General features: G+C 39.5%; 2 protein-coding genes across 4 annotated transcripts; both read right to left on the reverse strand.

Moving 5' to 3' along the window:
- Nucleotides 1-8,192: 8,192 nt before the first annotated feature.
- cstf1 (cleavage stimulation factor, 3' pre-RNA, subunit 1) lies at nt 8,193-15,494 on the reverse strand. The gene is made up of 6 exons (XM_006639502.3): nt 15,393-15,494; nt 14,323-14,493; nt 13,696-13,973; nt 10,978-11,175; nt 9,786-10,176; nt 8,193-9,105 (listed from the first exon to the last, which is right to left on the reverse strand). The coding sequence occupies exons 2-6, from the start codon at nt 14,489-14,491 to the stop codon at nt 8,846-8,848; spliced, it is 1,296 nt and encodes a 431-aa protein (XP_006639565.1). The 5' UTR covers nt 14,492-14,493; nt 15,393-15,494; the 3' UTR covers nt 8,193-8,845.
- A 1,384-nt stretch (nt 15,495-16,878) lies between these two features.
- Nucleotides 16,879-21,795, reverse strand: adtrp1 (androgen dependent TFPI regulating protein 1). 3 transcript variants are annotated; one of them, XR_001480510.2, is made up of 6 exons: nt 21,425-21,795; nt 20,777-20,899; nt 19,751-19,852; nt 19,211-19,292; nt 18,378-18,529; nt 16,879-18,023 (listed from the first exon to the last, which is right to left on the reverse strand). XR_001480510.2 is itself a non-coding variant. In XM_015364735.2 (6 exons), the coding sequence occupies exons 1-5, from the start codon at nt 21,587-21,589 to the stop codon at nt 18,370-18,372; spliced, it is 666 nt and encodes a 221-aa protein (XP_015220221.1). In that variant the 5' UTR covers nt 21,590-21,794; the 3' UTR covers nt 16,879-18,023; nt 18,337-18,369. The 3 variants fall into 3 exon arrangements, 2 of the variants coding, with proteins under 2 accessions (XP_015220221.1, XP_006639616.2); XM_015364735.2 differs by having other exon boundaries at nt 18,337-18,529; nt 19,177-19,292; nt 21,425-21,794; XM_006639553.3 differs by having other exon boundaries at nt 19,177-19,292; nt 21,425-21,791.
- Nucleotides 21,796-23,724: the final 1,929 nt, after the last annotated feature.

Consider the following 23,724-nt stretch of genomic DNA (forward strand, 5'->3'; position numbering starts at 1 on the left):
AAATTGAATGAAGAATATTCCTTCCATATACACTTATTACTGGCTTTTGTGTAATTTATTTCTTGACATTTGAGGACTGCATTGTTATACAATCTTTATTATTCTAGCACCTTCATTACATCTTTGTGTAGCATGACTGTTCATAGCATAAAATATTATTTGAGAAAGCCTATTACTACATTTAAAGTGAAATCTTTATATTAAATTATTATATGGCCACAGGTTCCAAATTCTGGAAGGACAAAGTCCATTTCTTAAGCCCTGTGGTCAATCCTGTCCACACAGACATCAAGCAGATATTTCAGTTATGGGGGGGAGACACCATAATCAAGGTGTTCGTAAAATATTCTGACTGATGGACCGCTTTTCAAGTAATGCAACTGAACAAGCACTCCACTTTCAACATAAACTTTAGAAATATTAAAATACCACTATTTATATTTTTTCAAGAAAAACTGCCCGCGTACATTCACCGTATGGGCATGAGAGGAAATGATGAAAAGTTTTGCCTTTTTCTAGGGACCTCACCACAGATTTGTGTCCACTTCCCATTCCCCAAAGAACACTGCTCAAGCAAGTCTGGGTAAGTGCCAGGTCGGGTACAGTTTGTGTCCATTTGTGACAGAGAGAGCAGGGGGCATTTTTCATTTGGAACGGCCACTAGAGAATATCTCACGCTAGGATTTTAGAAAAGGGAAAAATATTATCCCCTAACACACCCTTGTCAGGACCACCTTTCCACATATCAATGTAGTTCTTTTACGAATTATTTGAGGGGAGCGATTTTCTATTGTGGTGACTGGTGGAGCAAACAGATGAGGGCAAGAGGGTATTGTAGTGTGAAGTCTTCCTGACATACTGAGCTGTCAGTGTCAAGACACTAGGAGTCATTACGTGTATAAACATGACTTGTAAAGGGATAAAACTGTCAGTAAGTGGGACTTATTCCAAATTGGCGAGGGATCATGAAATGTCGGAGGACAGCCGAGAAAACAGTTGACTTTGTTCCAGATGTCCCCTGAATGTACACAAGTAGGACTCATTATATCAAAGACAACCCTACAGCCTGGGAGAGGAAAGTAGAAAACCCTTGACCTTGACTGGATAAATTAAAGCTTCCTCAATTATGTGAAATGTGGATCTGAGAAAATAGAAAAAGGTCAAATATTATAAAAGTGGAAGATATGAAAACTTTAAAGGAGTACTGTTGATTTTGAACGAATTGAAATATCACCTTGTAGTGTAGCCTGTAGAGGATACCACCAAACCTCCTTCAGTTTTGTTCAGATTATGAATCACTTTCTATTGGCAAATACATTAAAAAATAGAGTAAGTCAATATCCAAATAACAAAAATAATGGCATGGAATATCCCACTAAACTCTCTTTTTGCCTATTCTATTTAGTGTTTGTCCCTGTCACACGTTATTAACTTTATGCTTAACATCTCAGTTGCCTTCCAAAATCCTCAAATGCATTTTACAGATAACACTGATCACTGACGTAAATGGTGACCAGGTACGTAAACAAATCTGGTCATTCCTAACACAAGAACATCATCTTTAAATTAGATTATTCATTAATTAAATTAGATTATTTGCATTAGATTAATAGTATTGTATAAAAACTAAAAATGCCAGTTTAATCAAATTAAATGGCATTATTTAGAATTTATGTATTACAGATGCAGAAATAACTTAAATTCATATTGTAACAAAATCATATCTGACAAAGTTCAAATCTCCTTGTACACTGCTGGCAAAGTCTGGTCGTCAGGTGAAACCTACTTGGTGCTACAACTCTTTAAGTGCTAGACATAACATTTTCAAGTAATCATGTATTAAGTAATGAGTTGTAAGGTCTGCTTGCCTTGCCTTTGATTTTTATTGAGTGTCTGAGGCCCATAAACATTCTTTCTTTGATTACGGCACTGTTTCCCTGACCTAGCCACTGTTCCTACAGAAACTTGGGAATAATCTTAGAGTGCCCGTTCCTTCAAAGGCTTTTGTGCCCTCAAACGAGTGCTCAGCTCGTCCACGTAATTGTGAAGAGACAAAGGCTCTTTTTGTCAGAATAAGGGTACTAGAGCTTGGTGAAAAGAGTAAACGTGACAGATCAGTCTCCAACACCAGGTTTATTGATTGAATTTATCATGAATTAAGGAGTTACATGGAAAATGGAGAAAAGCACACATACCCCTGGGTGGATAACTGAGTTTTTGGATATTCACAGCTGGACTGCAATGAAAAGGAATTTGCTTAAAACACTGAAATGTGAAATTATGTCAGTCAGTCAATATATTGCCACAAAAAACTGCAGGCAGGTTAGAATTAAGATATAAGGTTAGAAAAAACAATCATTTTAACCATGGATAGAGCTTTTCTAAAACCGTGTACACACCTTAATCGTCCAAGACTCTGTGTAACTTGATCCCTGTAATAATCACACTGGGGGAGTCACAGAGTCAGTATCTCAATGGCTGTCACACTGGTGTGTGTCCAGGTTGTGGTTTCCACTGTGTGAGGAGGTTTATAGAGGTTCTGTACCTTGAGCTGCATGAGCCCAGGTCCAGGCATACGGATGTCTTGTACTGTTCAATACTACAGTGTTATCTGAGAAGCTATTTTCATGTGAAAATAGTTGGTTGCAGTACGCACAACTACAAATAACAGATGAGAGGTATATAAATATATATCAGTACATTACAGCGCTTTAAATTAAGGGTATTTAAATGGGAAAGTTTTATTTTATACGTCTTATAAAAACACTGCTATATATATAAGTACGAATTTATATGGAATGCAGTATAGAGGAGCTCAGTAGTAATTTCCCTTGTATGTCTGTGCAGCACAAGGCTGTGTGGCGAAATGTATTTTTATAATAGAGGAGTTCCCCTGTAGTTGTCATTAACTTAGTCACTGACCCACTGTGTGGGTAACTTCACCACACAGAAAATAAATGTATTTATAGGCCATGATATAGTTTATTGTGTATATCTAAGTGGTATTGCAGTTTTCTCCTGGATGGTCCATGCACTCAGAGAAACTTATTAATCAGACTCATAAGCTACTGAGTATATAATGGGGACGTGCAGTTCGTACAGTTCAGTGTTTCCGTGTCCGTCTTGTGGAAAAAGTCCACTGATCGTGAATGGGGAATTACAGCACTCCCCCGTCTCTCGGGGCATGTTAATTTAGAAATTTCAAGTTAAAAACTTCCACATTTCTATTAAGCATCCAGTCTTCACAATGGTTTTAGTTCTGCAAGTAGGCACAGATACAAATGCACAGATAGGCTGACATTTTAGGATGGGATCAGATTGTTCATCAATATTCCTATATATAAACATGAGCAGCTGACAGGATATTCAGCTATTGGGTGGCGCAGGTTTAAGATTTGCTGCCCCGCAACACTGGGGCCCTACTCTGGACCTGGGGCTCTATGCGTGTGGAGTTTGTCTTCTTCCTGTGTTCGTGTGGGTTCCTCCTGGGTGCTCTGGTTTCCTCCCACCTAAACCCCTCCAGTTTCTTTCTCCACCATGGCCCTGTTTGTAAGAGTAGGAGTAAAAGACCCTATCATTCTGGCCACATTCTACACAGGACATGAATGATCCGGCCTACCTAAACATCTCCCCCTTGGAAGCAGAGGCTCTGGGATCGAATTGAATCCCAGGGGAGACACTGCTGTTGAACCCTTGAGCAAGGTACTTCGCCCAAATTGTTTCAGTTAACTTGCTAGCTGGGTGCAAAAGCAAATTGTTTTAGAATAAAAAAAAATCAGCAAAACAATTAATGTCCTGTAATCTGTGTTCATTAATTACGGTAGTCCTGGCAATAATCAGACTGGTAACACAAAGGTTATAGGGAGAATTAATAGGGAGAATACAGTTATCATTTCATGTATGAGGCAACATAGAAAGAGGAAATATAAAATATAGAGTCACTGGTAATGGGTTAGTGTGGTCATTATCACAGTGTAGACTTGTTTCCCTCAGCCTTCCTTTAGACTGGGGCAATGTGTCACAATTTGAGCTTGAGTTTCAGTTGTTCATTTTTATTAAAGCACTTACTTTGCTGTGAAAATGTAGGACCCTCGGAGTATAAAAAAAACAATTGACCTTATTTAAGTATTTTATGCTTAAAAATATTTTGGTAAAACCTTTACCTGTAGCTCTTCAGAAAACAAAAACATTTCTAGGCCGTGGAAATTTATCCTTAAATGAGAGAATTCTTAATTTGAGGATTTCTTTGCAAGACTGGCAAATATATGAATATAATTGCCACAATTTGCATGTTCTTACATTGCCTATAAAAGTTAGCAGGAGAAGTGAAATAAAAACAAGCCCCGAATTAACCTCTCTTCTGCTTTTCTTTTAAGAAATATTTTTTTAAGAAGTCACGGGATTCACCTAAAGCCATCAATGACCTGATCTTATTTGCTCAACCTACAGGAGATGTCTGTCTCAACTTCCCAGAGGGTTTCTGAGAAATATCTGCGATTTCCCTCAGCGTTTGGTGTGCTGGACAGAAAAAGGAGAAGCTCCCGTTCACTTCCAAGTCAGATACGTGCTAGTCCCTTTACAGTTGTCTAGTGCATTTCCCCCGCCAAGAAAAAACATTGAGCATTAAGTATGACAACTGAAAAAATATCCAGCTACTAAATTAGAAGAAAAAACAAAAACAAGATAAAAACAGATCAAAGAACAGATCAAGATGAAGGAGTCACTCTTACATCAAAGGGGAACCCAGTGTGTTTGTGATATTGCTTCTCTTGGAGACAATTACTAATTAATTACTACCGTGTTACTTGTTTATATATATAATTTAATGGCCACCGAGCTGGCAAAAGCCACAATCCGTGTCAATGGATTCCAAAAATTCCAAAGAAAAACAAAACTCCTGGACATAACTTACCTGAGGAAGAAGCAAACCATCCAGCCATCCATTTTCTAAGCATGTCTTCCAATTCAGGGTCACGGGGGAGCTGGAGTCTATTATGGTAAGCAATGGGTACAAGGCAGGGCACACCCTGGAGGGGATACCAGTCCACCACAGAGCACACATGGACACAACCACAGACACACACTCACGCCAGGTTCAATTTCCTGAGAAGGCAATGACATAACCAGTATGTTTTTTGACTGTGGGAGAAAACCCATGCAAACACAGGGGGGGACATGCAAACTCCATACAGATACATCAGGTTTGGAATTGAACCCAAGGCTCCAGTGCTGTGATGCAGTAATGCTAACGAATATTCTACCATGCTGCCCAGGAACAAAACATAGAGTAGAGTAATGAAGAAAAGTAGAGTCTTCATAGAACCTATCACCAGGATTGATCTTTTGACATGGAGACAATGACCCTCCATTTTACACAAAATGAGTGAGTGTCTGAAATTCACCTTTAGTTGATCAACCATTTCACCCATCTAGCCTGTTTGGTAGTTAGTAGCTAATTGAACTGAGAAGCTTATTGGCTTCAGTAACATGGCCGAGTATTTTGTTCAAAACTCCCACAAACCTTTGGGTAAAGAAGCTCATCCTCTTCTTGGCTTTAAATGAAATTCCACACAGTTTCCACTTGTGTCCTCTTGTTCATGTTTTGCCATTGATTCTGAAGTTTTGAATACCTTTAAAGTGCTGCTAGAAACTTTGTGAACCCCTTAGAATTTTCTGAATTTCTGCATAAATTTGACCTAAAATGTGATCAGATCTTCATTTAAGTAATAAAAATAGATAAGCAGAGAACCCAATAAAATTAATAACACATGAAAGGATATACTTTTGCATTCATTTATTGATCAAAATGATCCAACATTAAATGTCTTTGTCTGAAAACGTTTGTGAACCTCTAGGGTTATCAGTTCAGTTAAGGGGATAATTAGAGTCAGGAGTGTCAATCAATGGGATGACAATCAGGTGTGAGTTTGGGTGGCCCTGCCCTATTTAAAAAAACGGAAACCTGAGTCTTCACCGCCAAAGTCTGGTCTTCGCCACACAGGTTTGTGAATGCATACCATGCCTCGATCAAAGGAGATTTCTGAGGACCTCAAAAAAAGAGTTGTCGATGTTCATCAGACTTTGGACTTCACCAATCCACTGTCAGCAGATAGTGTACAAATGGAGAAAACTCAACACCATTGTTGCTCTCCCCAGTAGTGTCCGTCCAACAAAAATCACTCCAAAAGCAAGGCGTATAATATTCTGGGAGATAACAAAGAACCCAGGGTAATGTCTAAAGATTTGCTGGCCTCTCTTTCTCTGGCTAATGTCCGTGTTCACGAGTCCACCATCAGGCAAACGGTAAACAAGAATAATGTGCAAAGGAGGAAGCCGCTACTCTCCAAGAACTTTGCTGCCCATATAAAGTTTGCTAAAGACCACCTGGATGAGCCAGAAGACTACTGGAAGAATGTTCTGTGGACAGATGAGTAAAAAAAACTTTATGTTTGGCGAAAACAAAACACTGTATTCCAACATAAGAACCTCATCCCAGCCTTGAAACACGGTGGTGGCAGTATCATGGTTTGGGGCTGTTTTGCTGCCATGGGAACAGATTGGCTTGCCATCACTGTTGGAACTATGAATTCTGGTTTGTACCAGCAAGTTCTACAGGAGAACGTCGGGGTGTCTGTCTGTGAACTGAAGCTCAACAGAAAGTGGGTCTTGCAGCAAGACAACGACATTAAACACACAAGTCAGTCTACCAAAGAATGGTTGAAGCAGAAGAAATTTCATGTTTTGGAATGGCCGAGTCAAAGTCCAGGCCTTAATTCAATAGAAATGTTGGGACAGGACCTGAAGCGGGGAGTTCATGCAAGAAAGCCCACCAGCATCACTGAGTTGAAGCAGTTCTGTGAGGAGGAATGGGCCAAAATTCCTCCAAGCCGAAGTGCAGGACTGATCAACAGTTACCGTAAACGTTGGGGTTGGGTTTTGGGTTTAGGTTCACGTACTTTCAATCAATAACTGAATGAAAAGTATCTTTTTGTGTATTATTTGTTTTATTGGGTTCTCTTTACCTATTTTTATGACTTAGATGAAGATCTGATCACGTTTTAGGTCAAATTTATGTGGAAATTGAGAAAAGGGTTCACAAACTTTCTAGCACAACTGTATCAGGAGTCCTTGTAGTCTTCTCCGTTCAAGACTGAGAGCCCAGCAGTTGCTGTAATCCGCTTCCATGTGACAAACATTTACTGTTCTATTTGTGTTTTGTAACCAACAAACATTCTAGGTCACCATTTCCCCAACTAAAATATAGTTGCAAAAATATATGCATTCAAGAACATGGTTCTGAGCTTCACCACAGCTTCCTGTGGTTAGTCACTTAACTCACACTGTGAAAGATGGATGTTTCTGAGCATAGAAACTAGAATGATGCCAAATAATTAGTTCTTAATCAATTTAATTAAGCCTTTGTGCTACATGTAAGAAATGTTGCCTTTCACAGAGCTATATAAGAGAAAGACATCTCAACGTAAATGTGTTGAACCTTAAATGTTTCCTCAAATTCTATTAAAAAAATTAAACTCAGTTTAAACTTTGTTTAAACTAGGTGCTACACACTTCTGATGAAGTCTTGTCACTGACAAAAATGTTTTAGCTCCAAGCATGAAATACTCAATATTGTCTCCTAATTCAGAAAAGGATATTTTTAAAAGCAGCTAGCAATTACAGTTCTGACAGGCTCTCAGGAAGGCAGCTTGTGGTTTAATAGATAAAAAAAACAAACCCCACAGCTGCATCCCAGCTCATGTTTGTACAAACACTGCAAAGGTCATTGGGCTCTCTCTTGCTGAAGGATGCAAAAAAATCTATAAACTAAATATCTGTAATCTATACAACAAAAAGTATACCATATTACTAGAGAAGACCTTTAACACACCGTTAAGATGTTATCTGAGGTATGCTTACAGAGTGAAGGCAGCATTGGGTTTGTTTCTGAGCTACCCAGTGATTTACTGGCATACAAGCTTGCAAATTCCAGCAAGTGTTCAAAAGACTCAGTTTTTCTAGGAAAAGAAAGAATTAGTCAAATAGCTAACACATTAGTGCTACAGAATGATAAAGGTCTTCGGTGCTCATCAATGTGGATCACTGAATTTGAGAGATGTTTTACACTAGCTGACATGTTGCTTCCTGTCAACAAACTCACAAGCAAACAAAAAGTTCAATCTCTACACTAAATCTTCTTCCTCTGTCAAACATTTTATTGAAAAAGAAATTCTTTACAAATCCTGGTGTGACTTTTTTCCCCAAGAGAATTTACATTTCTTGCTTTGTATATGACCAAAACATCAAAATAAAAAAAAACATTTTGCCTCTGCAATTCAGGCTGATGTGCTATAGTAACGATGTCTCTGAAACCATCAAAAAATACCCCCCATTAAAACAACCAACTTTAGTTCGAGATATATCCTACATAACCTTCCAAGTTGTGCAGGTGAACAAAATTGCAACATACAGTAAACAAGATCAGAGAGACTGAATAGCTGATTCGTCACATTTTCGGACCCATAAAACCATAATGCTACTCATCCTATTGTGCAACACCTTCAAAAAAATGGTAATTCACAATACTAAGACATGCACATAAATAGAAGGCAGATTATTTAACGCAGGGGGAGAAAAAAAGTCATCCAATTTATTAACTCCTAGTCACTTTCTTCATACGTTTTGAAACAATAAAGCTTGCTTTTGACATCCCCTTCATCCGAATATGCTTGACAGTATCCAGCCCTGACTCTCTCTGCTGAGTGGCTGACGGGTAAGAGGAAAAGCGGCCGGGATCGGCGCGGTTTGGCAGATACAGCAGCTCCTAGAGCAAAGGGGGTACAGACTTCTAGTCCGTAGTGGTGCGACGGTACCAGAATCTCGCTCGGAAGTCGTCGCTGCAGGTCATGAAGCCGGGGTTGGTGGGCGAATGGACGATGCAGCGCACGATGTTGTTGTGTCCCAGGGAGAGCAGGTTCTTCCTCTCGGCCGAGCGGGAGTCCCAGCAGCAGAGGCTGATGGTCCTCTCGTCCGGCAGCAGCACGTAGTCCTCGGTGTGGTTGAACACTGCCTGGGTCCGGTGCATCTGGCGCCCACTCAGACCGGCACCTGACAAAGGAGCAGCAGTTTCAATTAGAGAAGGAACAGGCAGTCCGGTACTCTTACCTAGCTGCAAAGCCACTTCAAAATACACTTATCTCTGCAAGACAAACTGCAGCGAACTGCACAGAACCTCTGGAGAGCACAGGCAAAACAATGTCCTGCTCTGAAGAGAGATCTAAACTACCGCAGGGGGATAAAACTCCATTTACCCAACAATTCATTAAATTAGGAAGTTTAGCATTGAGATGTAATGAAACTATAACTTTCTAGTACTAACCTTGACTTTTTTTTGGAAAAAGACATGTCTACACCAGACTGCAAAAAGTCTTTCAGCAGACTACCTTGGCAGAGCAAGACAATTCACTCTTACAATTACCATGACAGTGATTTACTATTATATACTACTGATCTGAGCTCAATCACATAAGACTACTAACTAAGGTGAGTTAGTAACACATTTTTCAAATGGAGATAAAAAAAGGGAAGGGAAAGGGATATAAAATGCAAAACAGGAGCTACGGAAAAGCTCCCTTTATCTTCAACCAAGTCTAAACTGAACACCTCACTCTGTTCTTCAACAGTCTGTGCATTTTGGGTAGGTTGACACAAAAACGCAACATATTGGAAGGAGAAACACAGATCAGATCAGATTCAAGTAAGAATGGCCAGGCAGCAGGTCTCCCCACCTGTGTACTTGACCAGTGTGCGCCCTGTGGAGATTTCCCACAGCTTGGCTACAGAGTCCTTGCCGCTGGACAGGATGTACTTGGAGTTTTTGGAGAAGATGGCCGAGCAGACCTCGGCCCCGTCGTGTGCCTTGTCGAAGGTGGCCACACAACGGTTGGACACGCCGTCCCACAGCTTGATGCTGCCGTCCTTGCTGCAGGTGACGTAGCTGTTGGCGGTGGGGTTGTAGCTGACGCCGGAAATGGTGTCGGTGTGCTGGTCCCGTGGGTTGGAGGACACGTAGCACTGGAAGGTGTTGACGTCGTACAGCCGCAGGGTGGGGTGCTGGGTGCCCACCAGCAGGAAGTCACCGGAGGGATGGAAGGAGATGGAGCGCAGCATTTCTGCTTCCTTGTGGGTCACCCGAGGGAAATCACGAGAAAAATGTCAGAGTCTCATTGATAGGAATGCACGGAAAATAAGAAAAGTGTGAAACAAGATTCTTATTAAAATGTTAGCTCACATCCGCCAACACACAGGTTTAAGATACCAATCTACAAATTATTTCAAAAAGAAACTGAACCATTATAACACATAAACATATCATATTAAATAATCGTTATACTTATAAAAAACTTTCTGGACACTCTCCTTAAGCGCTTTACAGCTAATAGGGATCCCCCCCCCACATCAACAATGTGCAGCCCCCACCTGGATGATGTGACGGCAGCAAAAGTACACCAGTCTGCTCCCCACACACCAGCTCTCAGTGGGGAGTGATGAAGCCAGTTCATAGATGTGGATTATTAGGTGGCCATAACTGGTAAAGGACAGGGGACAATTTGGCCAGGACGCTGTATAGCCCTACTCCTTTCGAGAAATGCCCTGGGATTTTTAATGACCACAGAGAGTCAGAACCCCAGTTTTTTGACTCATCAGAAGGACAGCACCTTTGTACAGTACAGTGTCCCCATCATCACAGGATCCACATGAGCCGCAGGGTGAGCACCCCCTACCGGTCCCAATTAACACCTCTTCCAGCAGCAACCGTAGCTTTCTAAGGAGGTCTTCCATCCAGGTACTGGCCAGGCTCACACCTGCCACTGGCTATATTATGCAAACACGCAAACCTTCTAAACATTTATTAACCTAAACATACATGACCAGTAAGTCCAATAAGTGGACCACAATGTATGTCTACACCCTGTGTACCTGTATGTATTTGAAGGCTCTTTTGGCGGAGGGTTTGGAGTAGTCGAACAGTTTGAGTGTATAGTCCCGGGAACCTGAGGCCAGGATCTGCTCTGTGGGGTGGAAGGCCAGACAGGTCACCTCATCTACATGGTCATACAGTGTACGGATCACAGGGTGGTTCTCCATGTTCTGCTGGGCTGTCTCATTCATCATCACCTGAAATAAGCCAAGAGGAACTCACTGAGGAAAAGACCTGGATAAACTTCATATTTCAGCAGTGGAAAGGCAGAAAGACATCTGAAATCGTTCAGACATGAGGAGGCAGATGTTGTTCAGCACAGCAGTGTAACACAAACCAGAACCGATAACATGGAACATGTTACAGACTTCTCCTGTCATTTGTTCTAAATAGGATAGGGGCCTCAAACTCCTGGAGGGCCTTGCGTCATCTGGGTTTTCCTTTACCCAAGTTCTCTGCTACAGTCATTATACTTACTAATTGAATAGCTAACTGTAATAAATACTACTGCCAGGTGTTTTATACTTAACCGTCCTTAATGAAAGGAATGTTAGAAATATCCAAAATAAGATTTAAATATTAAAAATAAAGATTTTATGTATGAAAATCCTATACAGGGAAATAGTTTAAATGACTGCTCAGGTTGGAAGAAAAAGCAAAAGACACTAAGTCTTATAGGAACGGTGTCTGAAACCAACGAACAACTTCAACAACAAGTTTTGGATTTTTTTAGCCACAGCATGTAAACATGGGATTTACTTTGGCTTTTAGTTAAATAGGAGCTATTTCAGGACACAAATTGAATTTGCCCCTGTCAATAACTATAATGAACTACACTGCTGCTCCTTTTCTGTTTAACTTTAGAGCAAGGTGGAAAATTCAAGGGACAACAGTGACCCCAAGTGTTCAGAATAGCAAGTGAATGGTGCTGAAACTCCAGGACAATATAAATGCTTGGAAACAACACGTACAGAAGCTGGGGAACAGAAGAAAAATATTTGTATCTTAATTCACAGATTCAGTACAAATATGCACCTCTGAAAAAAGAAATTTATTTTCTTATACATTACACAAAATGATCATATTTACTCGTACCTTAACAAAACGTTACAAAGGTACACAATTACACACCAGATTTTAAATTCCTATAGGATATTTCTGGGAATCCAAATGTCACATTAAAAAAAACACAAAAAAATAATTCCACAAAATCAGAGCGCCCATCGCATCAGGGTTCTTTGAGACTTGGTCTCTTCTCATCTGTGCAAGAGGTTATACAGTACAACCATATATTTATAGGAAACAATTACTTTACCTAAAATCTACCACATTTTCCCACCTTTGTTCCTGATTATCAACAGGTCAGTGGTTACATTGTGTTCCAGTGCTCTGCACTGCTTCTTCCTCTTTTTTGACACCATTGTCTTCCTCACGGTGCTCAGAGTCAGAGACTTTATTTTGCCTTGCAAAACCAAATAAGTGTATTTTTTGACAGAAAATTTAAAGTACTCAAAACAAGTTGCTGGTGACCTGGCAAAATGTAAAAGAATCTTGCTGTTGTGTGGCTCTTCATATATGGAACGATGTCCAAATATAAGAGGTGCCTGAGGTCTTGCACAATAAAACCTTTGACAGTAATGTTGCATTTCAACAGTATACTTCACTGAGCAGGCTCAGTCAGGATGTGAAAATATTTATAGAAGGTAAGCTCTAGACAACTGTGGCTGAAAATAAGCACTGCTTGACACACAGACAAGGAAGTTATCTTGAGGAACTTTAAAACTGACACTCTGAACAGAGTTATGGCGATTCAGATCAAACTTTTCTCAAGTGTAAAATAATCTATCTGGGTTTGCAACAACCTACTTCAAGAGGCTGACCCAGTGCGAGACATAAAATGCATGATCAGGGCTTGATATAAGGTTTGCACTTGAAGTAGCTACAGTACACATAAGTTACACAGCTTTAATCAAACAGCTGAAAGAACAGGGTGATAATTTACATATACCACACACATAATTACATATTAAATATAATTTGCACATTTGACACCTTTAATGGATGTTTACTTGTTTAATAACTTTATTACTCTTTGCATTGCACTCCTTGTTGCACTTTTGATTTGCATTATTTAATTTAAAGTTTGATTTGCTCTTCATCTTAAAAAAGTTTATATATCAAATAATGCAAACATACACAAAAACTACACTGAAGATAAATGGATTAATCAATTTTCCATACTGGGCCATATTGTCTTAAATCATCAAATTAACAGCAAAGTAAAAATAGTGTCAACTATAACGGGAAAAAAAAACTCAAATTTTATTTTAGTAAAAAAATAATTCTTCTGATCTTATGAAGCTTCTGATCAGAATATATTTAATAATGTATTACACTGTACTTTCTTATGCTTTATTGGCTTTACATACCGTGCATTTAGTTCTGCAAGCTTTCAGCCAGGGGTGGGTCTGATCTGTGGATATGCCCCGTGGAAAGCTGTACAATGGGGGAGCATTTGTGTGTTGCCTGATCAATCAAGTTGAGGTAAGTTAAATGCTTGCGTCTTCTGCCACAAAAAGATTGCTAAATGACAGACTGAGCTTGCATCCTCAGCTTCCAGCTCATAAGGAGGCAGACCACTGTTAATATAATTTAAAAGTCTGAGTTTCAGACCGTGAAGCCATGCCTATTCTCTCTTCCCCTTGGTAACGCCTTACCTCTATAGGCATGGCGCTCTTGGCCAGCATGCGCTCTGTGTCCAGGATCTTGATGGAAGCATCAGCAGAGCCTGTGGCTATCAGCTGGCCATCCCGACTGTAGGTGGCTACTCGGCAGGGGCCTTTGTGTGAGGTGACATAGCAGGTCTCGTACTCCGAGGCCTCGGGGGACATGGTCTGCACATCTGCATCAAACTCCAGGTCAATGCCCGTCCCTGGCGCAACAGTGTCTGAGCGCCCAATGGCATACTGCACGGCACTATCATCATTCTCCATGCCTGCAGAGACAAGACACACGGCCAAGGCGTGAACTGAGCTTCGGGATGCTAAAAAAAAAACAACCTGTTTGCCTAAAATAAGCTTTTAATAAAAATGTCCGATTCATATCCATGCACGCAAATCAGGAAAAGGTACACTTAAGTCAAACGGATTTTCTTGATGCCACAAACGTTCTTCTCCTCTCAAGCAACTCTAGAGCAAAAACGTGGATCAGCTCATGACACAGTACGAGCCGCCATAAAACAAAAATTGAAGTTGATTGGGGAAAAAAATCCAGGTCTTCCTACCAGCAATACCCCCCTGCCTTCTCAATCTAAGACCTGTTCCCTAAGACAGTAGCTTCCTTACCCAGCTTGGCAAGCTGCAGGAGCTGCTCTGAAGGGGAGACCACACTCTGGGGCTTGACCTCATTGATCAGGCAGTTGGCAATGTTGGTATACCCGTCATACAGCAGTTGGCTGATAATCAGCTTGTACAGGTGCTGCCTGTCCCTCAGGGTGGCCTTAGGTCGGTACATCGCTGTTTCAAGAGAAAACGAGAAAATGAGAAAATTCACTTGGAAATGCACTTATGTTCATTAGACACATAGCATTACGTCCAAAATAAATCTTCTGTCACTAATGAGGCATTAGGAAGTAACTATGGTCTCTCATCCAGCTATCACCCAAGATTGCTCCCATCAGCAGACACATCCAAGGAAAAAACAAGATGTCTGGATTATTCTACAGTCACTTGCAGTGAACACATCATTCTGATGAAGGCTAACGTTCCTCCTTCATTGCAATGCTAAAATGCATCAACAGATATTTCTCCCCCATCTCATCTCTATCTACACGAGGAAAAGTTGAATATGCTTGGATGTTTACGGAAAGGTACACAACAAACGGATAAATAAAACGAACGTGTAGATTCTGAACAGATAAACTCAGTACATCAGAAACCTATTGACACTTTATAACTAAAAAGACGTACGGTAATCATAAAAACATTTCCCTTGGTTTTTTCTGATAAATGGTCGAGCTGGACACTAAATACTACGAGCACCCACAGATACCATGGTGGTGCCAGTCATCAGTTGGATGGGGAAAAAAACCGCAGCAAAACAAGGAAACGCATTTTTCAGCTAAGCTACCGTTTTATTACAAGTGTTTCTACCTGTTGCCATCTCTAACCGTTGAAACCTGATAAATAATAAATAGGGGTTACTGAGGCAAATTATTTATCACAATCCAGCCATTGCATTTACAAAATGTAACAGAAATTCACCACAATTTCACCACCGCACAAAGCAAACGTACTTATCACATGATTTTTACATGACCACACAATCGTAAAAATTATATGATTTATATTGATATATAAATCCACTCTATTTAGTCAGTATAACTATGTTAAAAAAAAGAATAAGAGTAACCTACTACTTTGTTGTAAACTCGCAGACTGCCGCCGTACTTCACACACTGAACGTAACCCCACCGTGACCCCGACGTCCTGCGTCTTGACGTAGACCGGATGGTTGAAGCTGCGCTCGCTCAGTGCTGTTGGCTACTGGATATCGATGTATGAGTAAAGCGAAACTGTAATAATACATACAAATTATGGTTAATTTTAATATGGTTAAAGTTAAATTGTACTTGCACATGGTGTGGATGATATATGGATTAGTGCCTTTACCTGTTTTAGTTTATTTGGTAAATTTCACGCATTGCTCTGAAATGCTTGGAACTTATCCAGCTTAATGCAATAACATAAATTAAAAAATACAGCAAAGAAATCGTTGAAATGCCTAAAAAAATGAATTGGGCCTCTGCGAGAAGCTACAAAATAGCTCGAGCATGGTGCATCGTGCAAGTTTTGAAATATCTGTGGTCCAATATCATCTGATTCATTTAGCAGGATGGTTTGAAGTAGACAGGAGGGTAAAGTGTGGGACAGAACAGCAAATCCCACCATTTTCCCACAGAACTGAGATTTGTGGATCTTTTTCTCCGGGGAAGACCTGTCTCACGTTCCACAAGCACATCAGAACTGTTGGAAACAAATGGAGCATATTTGTCCCTGCTCTAGCCCTTATGTGAGTTACCGATTTATTGATCCAGCCTTTTCTTCGAGGGACCCCAGTATTGACTCAAGTCATGCTTTGTCTTTCACCAAGAATCTGATCATTTGATTAGCGGTTCCTAATATTTTGGCCAAGATCATAAACAAAAGACTTCATACGTGTCTAAATAAGCTTATAAGATTACATATAAAGAAATAGACAGTTCCTGCGCTCAGAACCTACATAGAGTAGCAGCATTTAATCTGTATTAAACGTCACTAAAGAATAATATGCACAGTTATATAGAGCAGAACAACTTCTCTGCTCTGTTATTAATTCAGTATTTAAACAGGAACTTTCCAGGTAGAATGCCAGTTCTAACTGCACATCACATTCCAGGAACAAAAATCATTTAGACATTGGAAAATCTTACATAATAAAGACATTTCTTTTGTAAATTATTGAAAATTAAGTATATATATCACACCTTTAGATCTGAACATTCAATGAGTAAAACATTAAAAAAAACGATTTGGATGGAAATAGGAGACTTACTATTTATGAGAAAAAAAATTAAAGAGTAAAGAAAGTTTTTTTTTACAATTATATACCAGGAATGCATCAATATACTATATATCTGAATGTTTTTTATAATTTCCTGGAACAGTGAAAAAATTAGCTGCTTGGCTGTTGGTTCAGCATGTTCATTTCTGAAGAATAATATTTATAACAATTTGTTTTGTGTCATGAAATACAGTCTAAGAGAATGATTACTTAATGGCATCATCCTATATATATATAGAAAGAAATGGACATAAATATTGAATTTATTGAATAGGTAATTCAATAAAGCATATGAAAAGTTATGTGATAAAGTTTTATTTTTACATTAAAAGCATGTATTTCAATGGACAATAGCATATCTGTTTTTTAAACAAAAGTACATTGGAGACAGTAGGCTTGAATACCAAGGATGCAAAATATAAATAATGTGATGCAGTTTACACAGAAAACAATTCTCATTACAGTACATTTTATGGATCCTATACTTCATAGCTGAAATGCACGATAGCAGTTGTTTACATTGACAGTGTAAGAAACTAATGATTTATTCTCACACACGCATTTTCCTATATAGTGCAAATGTCAGGGTTAGAAAAGTAAGAAACATACCACAGTATAAAAGTACAGGTTATTGCCTTTAAAAAAAATAAAACCTTACTTTACAATGAATTCTGCTACAACTATTTTTTTAGCGATTACCTCAGAAGTGCATTGCAAACACATTACATCACCTGCATTTTTATGTTTTATTTTTTTCCCACCAGCAGCTTGAATGAATAAGAAAATCAGAAATTTCACGAAGAAGAGGGGGTCATTTGTTCCAATCTGGCTTGTGTAGTTAGTAGCAGCAAAACTGATCAAAAGACCTCATCCAGCTTTTACTTGATGGCATCTGCTTCCACAACATAGATGACTAATTTGTTTTTGAGTTCCACTGCCTACACAGTGATTTGTTCTTCCCCATCATTTCTGTCCTTCATTCTGCCCTATAATGGATAAAACACGACAAAGTCTTTTGTGATTTAGCAGTTATGTACAGGGGAAACAAAGTAATGCACACTGCCCATTAGTGCTACCTTTTGCTGAAGTACTATGGTGTAGCATTGACATATTTCCCCAATGTTCTTACAGTAAAAGCTCTTAAGAGAAAAAAAATGATGGGAAACTCTTAATTTGAGAACTCCAATACTGAAGTAATATTGTAAAACAGTTTTGTTCTGAATCCTCTGAAGCCAGTCACATGATGCACAAGTTTGTTTCTCTGTACAGGACTGAAGCCCGTCAGATCTGCACCTTAGTATACAATTAGGTATTCTGTCATCCAGGGGAATGATTTAAGTTTCTTCATTCAATTAATTTGTTCTTCATTATTGAGAAGATTCTGTCGTCTCATTGAAATCCACACCACAGCTGGAAAAATCCTATTCCTTTTTGCTGAATTTTCCTTTTAAACAGAGTAAAAATGAAAGTTAGATATGTATCATAGACAAAATAAATATGGAGGCAACACATACCAGTGATTTATTTCTAATTCATTATTAGACTGTTCTTATTATACACCAATATATTTCATTACTGTCGTACAAAAGAGAGGGCTATTACACCAATGGTATTTCAGGCTTTCAGTGTACTATTACAAATCTGTATTGATGCTGAGAAAGCGTCTTCAAGCATTTACAGACTAAACAAATCTGTAACAACATTACAGATTGAAAAGACACTACCTTGCAGGGGAAACTAGAGTTAAAGCAAGGCACCTGGCAGAAGGTGTCACAAATCTTGATTCCTCCCTACGTACCCCAGCGCAGGTGGCTGAGCCTCTCTCCCAGCAGGTACAGGGGTGCCAAGGCGAGGGCGGAGCCTGCCAGGAACAGCATCAGCCCTGCGGGGCTGAGCTGGGCAAGGATGGGGTACACCCAGATCCCCGAGGCATGGTGAACCCACAGCAACCTACAGCACAGGCAGAGAGAAACCCAGAGAGGGGGAGAGAGTTGGGAGTGAGAGACACACACTTCCATCATTGTTAAAGAAAAAAGCCGAACTGTGCACTGTAAATATATAGCATTCATTCAAGGAGCTAAGAATGTCGAAATTGAAGTTTAGAATGCCATATTACATGGTTTTTAGGGTTTTCAAAAGAGATACGGAGATTCAAAAGTCCATTTCTTAAATTAAATAAGTCCTGTGACAGTAACAAAACAATTCAAACATGCTGAAGGAAAAAAGTAAGATTGGCTGAAGGATTATTCGGTCCCAACTGAACTTTTTGCATAGATTCAAAAAGATCAATTCTGATGTTCCTGTTGATCTTGAATAATTAGACTACCTTACTTTTTAAAAACTACAACAAGAACAGTTAAATCATGCAAGGAGTGATTATCAATGAGAAAGCAAATCACATAAGAACCGTGGTTTTATGGATCCATTATATTAACAAAAATACATATATATGATACATACAGTATTACAGTTTGCGTTAAATTAACTTTGATATCAATTTAAGGAAATATCAAATACTACAGTATCACTTTAACCTACACTTCTCCACTTTTACACAAAACATGCTGAGCCTTTTAAGTGTAGAACAATAGCACTACCAGGCCAGGTATATGGCAGAGAAGAAAGCCAAACCAAAAATGCCCTTCTTCTTGCTGGGATACCGGTGGGGTTGTAGGTACAGCTGCACCAGCAGCAGAGGCAGGATCACAGTGTGCTGTAAAGAGAAGGGCGAGATGGCCTTTAGTCAGCATTACTTCACTAAGTACCTTAAACAGTGCTTAGAATATATGAACTGAAAGTCCTGAAACCTCTGTTCCAAGCTCTCTTAACTGGTGACTGGATTGTGGGCACAAAGTGATAAAACGTAAAAGAAGAAGGGTATTAGACCTCATCGTTGAGGTCATCATTGAACCAATACACAACAAACTGTCTTCTTATAGGTCCTGTTCTTCAAAGAAACTACCATGTTGAAAGATATTCTTTTTTAAATTCTTGAAGTGCAGCATTTTAAAATTCCTGCATTTGACTTCTTTTTTCTTCTACACTCGCTGGATAAGTGCAGTGACACCTTGTAATTTGTACAGGGGCTGTACAGGGGTTTTCCCAAAGGAAGCAGCATTGCTACAGGCACAGTTTATCGGTGTGATCTGCATTTCACGGGACAGTACTCACCATGGCATGGTTGAGCCAGGCAGGGATGATGTCGTCTAGATATTTTGGGTAGACAAGTTCCCGGTCGTAGGCGTAAATCAACCAGAAGGACAGGAAAACAAACTGCAGGGTGTACAAGATGTGAAGGATGGAGTTAAGAGAAGAGTTCAGTTACTTAATGTCAGGAGTGCAGCCTGAGAAGTACACTATAAAGTCAGGCAAACATACAGTAGTTGGTGGTTATTTTAATTCCCTAACTGAATATCTATAAGGAATATTCTTCGTGCCTTTATGTACTTTAATACATGTGTATGTTGTAATGAAATGTATGACCTTCATGTAATTTAACAATGTCTTATCCTAACAACACAATGAAATGTCTTAATGTACAACATTTACCATAACATACCAAATGGCTTTGAGGAGTTTTGTTATATATTGCATTGTTAATAAATATAATAGTTACATTCACACGAGAGAACTCAAGGGGAAGGCCATCTGAAACATTTGAATACAGAAATAAATGTATAGAATATAAACCTGTATATAGCTGAGCACAGAAAACACTGAAAATAAACCTGATTCACCCACAAGGGTGTGAATAACTTACACAAACACACACACACAGCTGTTCTTTTTTGTGTGTCCCAGTGGTGGTTAACACTGCCTCACAGCTCTTGGGTTACCAGGGTGGAATTGTGCAATGTGGGGGTTTTGCTCTAGTATTCCAGTTTCCTCCCCAAACCCAAAGACTTCCTGGCTATTTAAACTCGTATCTCTGTATCTCTGAATGTGTGTACATCTGTATTCTGCCTCACCCCCACTTTCTTACAGCAAATCTGCATTGTTGCTAGCAGTTACAGAAAAAAGAATGGATGCTTCTTTTTTTCATTATTGAGTGTGAGAAGACGAAGGGTCATTATTTCCCACGCATTTTCAACGTTTCTGTTTTTTTTTAACGTGCAAAATAAAGTGGAAACATAGAGGCTTATCAGTTTATCTGTCAATCGCTCGAGAAGACACGCGATAAAGACCACTGGTGCTCACCGTGCCCACGGGAAACACCAACACGGTGAAGACGGTGTCTCTCAAACGGGTGACGAAGGAGGAAGTACCCGCACGGACCACGTCAATCACAAAGCAGAGCCCGAAGAACACAGTTTGCATAACCTACAGGAGAAAAGAGTCGAGGACAGGATTGCGTTGCTCGTTACAGTTCAATGCAAAGCATACATTACACGCAATACTAACAATAAATGCGTTTAAAACGCCATTTTCAACACCATCCACGTTTATTATTTTCGTCACTCCTCTATCCCTATAGGGAGCAAATTCTAAGTTAACAAACAACAAATGCAATTTGTTTTTACACAATCCATTTGTGCAAGTCTTACACGACACTTTTAAAATATTTAATACCACACAATTTAGCTATATAAATACGTATTGCAATGTGTCTTTAAACTTTTAGAATCGCTTTAGTTACGATGACGCAATGTTACCACCCAATATTGTTTGCAAAAGTATTGCTGTTTGCCGTTATTGAACAGCGACAAAGTTTCCAGAAACTTCACTGACACCGATGTGACTGAGTAACGATTGAAGTGTAAATGCACCCGTGCTTTCTTAAAATGATCCAACAAGATAAACTGTGCTACAAAGTCACTAGTATGTTATCTATGCAACTTAACTTACAAGATTTATAAATGTCAGGTACTTCCATCGACCTCCGTAAGACCTTGCTCCTGGGTGTCTTTTTGATATCTCCAAGGAGCAGTTGTGCCACAGGGTGAAAATATACCACCCAAAAATGCAAAAATGAATGAGCCGGTGACACTTCAAGTTCACTGAAGCTGCCATTTCTCTACTTCCATGTGAGATGTACCAATTGTTTCAGAGGGTAGAATATACGTCATTCTTTGGGTAAATGCAAAACGCGGTAATAAAATAAGCCATATTTCTCAATATAAGTGTATATTAACCGCAAATAATTATTATTACCTAAAATAAAATATTTTACATGTTAAAAAAAGACAAAGGCGATGTATTCACCAAGATATTATCATGTATGTCCCCAGTTGAATGTGCAGTGCTTAGGGGTGGGTGGAGTTTGTGCTTTAAGATTTTTGCATCCTCACATTCAGGAAAGGGTTGTGCACGTGTTAAGGACATATAATCCCATTAGTAGACCGTGTATCCTTATCGTACTTTTACACAGGATTTGTGGACCGGATTACAATAGCACGTCAATCTGTTTAGAGTGGATTTCACCAAACAAATATTCAAGTAAATTTGCAAACATCCTTCTGTTTCACTTTTAGAATCAATACGTACAAAACTGCGCACATCCTTGAAGGTTTCCAAGCCAGGTCTATTGCTTTGAATACTACGGTTTGGCGACGGAATTACGGTTGCTATGAAATAGATGTTAGCAGTTTAGAAAGAATTTGAAAGAATTATCGGTTAAGCCCTTTGAATAAGGCTTTGAATAGCCTCAGTAATACCTCCTTAGAGTCTACATAAGATGTTGTAACAGGATTCACAATTCGTTATTTTTAGATCAACAAAACACTTGCCGAAGTGTTCTTTGTAGTATGTTTTAGTTTTAGAAGTGTTACGGTTACAGTTTTGGTTAGAGGTATGGCTATTGTTTCATTTAAAAACTAAATCTATCTGTTTAGATCCCCAAATCCTTATTGGAATGAAACCTTCAAGCAGTTTGCGTTGTTTGCTGTTTTCATCAAACAGCTGATTGTGTTGGTTGGCAATAGCATTATCACAGAGACTCGTGAGATGCCCGTCTGAAATAGGTTTGAGTGTTAATGAAACACTCAAAATTGGGTTATCAGCTGGTCGATAACCCACTGTTTATGGGAATGTTATCGTTGCAGCTTGTGAGGTGCAAATTTGAGGCAGCTTGGCTTGTTGATGGAGTTTGCCGAGTTTCAATTCAGCAAGCGCAGAACTCCCACAGACATATGGAGTTTGACCTGGCAGAACAAAATACCGTTCAGATGGCGATCTTAGTTTACACAAAGCGCCAGCGCAATTTTAATTGTATGCTCACTTGAATGGTGGTTACTATGTAAGGATTTTAAAAATCGTTCCAATTACTTGACACGTTTCACTGATATGGCTCCATGTTCCAAAGTCTAAAACTCTTTACATTTCTCACAATTTTCTAAAGTGACGAGAAACGTGTGATGATTGCATTCCATTTCACGGAACTGGGTTTGTGATAACCGCACGTCAACTTTCATACAGACTACAGTCATCACCAATCTGGGAAACAGATGTCACCTGGCTGTTGCACCATGGGCAGGCAAGCATCTGAATCAAGATGGTGGCGATGCACAGCAGATATGATAGTTAGTAAAACGGCCAATAGTTTATGATAAGAACCTGATATCTACTACCTCTTGCAGGGAGTCAGAGAGCTTATGAGAATCTAGATTCTGTGGCAAGCTCCGTGGGTGTGACAAAGACCTGTGGGTTCTCTGCAATGAATTTAGCCAGGATGCCAGAGTTAACACCTCTAATCTTACAAATAATGCTGTGAGACCTATCTGAAATGACTAAGTAGTCAGGAACTTGATTTTATCTCTCATCTGCACCTCCTACAGCAGTTTCTCCAGTCACCATTGATTTTTTTTAGTTCTGAAGAAAAGAGTTCCACCTACTAGTCCACCAACTCCACATACAACAGCAGCCTGGTATTTCTTCAACACCTGCTTCCCGGTACTGAACTGGCCCCTTCATGCTCAGCTTGCTCTCTTGTCTCGTAATGCACTTGCATATTGCTGCTTCCTTTTGTGTGTTGGAATGCTGGAGCCATTTGCACAGTCATTTGCAGGAACTTCACCATAGGCTTCAGCCAAAATTCAGCTGAATATTCCTAGTGAGGAGAGTAGTCTCCAGTTGCCATGCCAACACAAGCCTTGCCATTTAAACTGCTAAAGGGTAAAAGCCCTCAGTTGCCTTGGTAACAAAAATGC

Source organism: Lepisosteus oculatus, chromosome 16 (assembly GCF_040954835.1).
Source record: "Lepisosteus oculatus isolate fLepOcu1 chromosome 16, fLepOcu1.hap2, whole genome shotgun sequence".
In the NCBI taxonomy this organism is placed as follows: Eukaryota; Metazoa; Chordata; class Actinopteri; order Semionotiformes; family Lepisosteidae; genus Lepisosteus; species Lepisosteus oculatus.

What these genes read in the sequence shown, in the direction of transcription:
- cstf1 (XM_006639502.3), bottom strand. Translation starts at nt 14,491, where the DNA reads ATGTACCGACCTAAGGCCACCCTGAGGGACAGGCAGCACCTGTACAAG. An exon ending in CCTGCAGCTTGCCAAGCTGG is followed by an intron (nt 13,974 to 14,322) that starts GTAAGGAAGCTA and finishes TTGTCTCTGCAG; the next exon opens with GCATGGAGAATGATGATAGT. An exon ending in CACACTGGTCAAGTACACAG is followed by an intron (nt 9,106 to 9,785) that starts GTGGGGAGACCT and finishes CTCCTTTGTCAG; the next exon opens with GTGCCGGTCTGAGTGGGCGC.
- adtrp1 (XM_006639553.3), bottom strand. Translation starts at nt 21,589, where the DNA reads ATGGCAGCTTCAGTGAACTTGAAGTGTCACCGGCTCATTCATTTTTGC. An exon ending in TGGTGTTTCCCGTGGGCACG is followed by an intron (nt 19,853 to 20,776) that starts GTGAGCACCAGT and finishes TACACCCTGCAG; the next exon opens with TTTGTTTTCCTGTCCTTCTG. An exon ending in TCTGCCATATACCTGGCCTG is followed by an intron (nt 18,530 to 19,176) that starts GTAGTGCTATTG and finishes CCTGTGCTGTAG; the next exon opens with GTTGCTGTGGGTTCACCATG.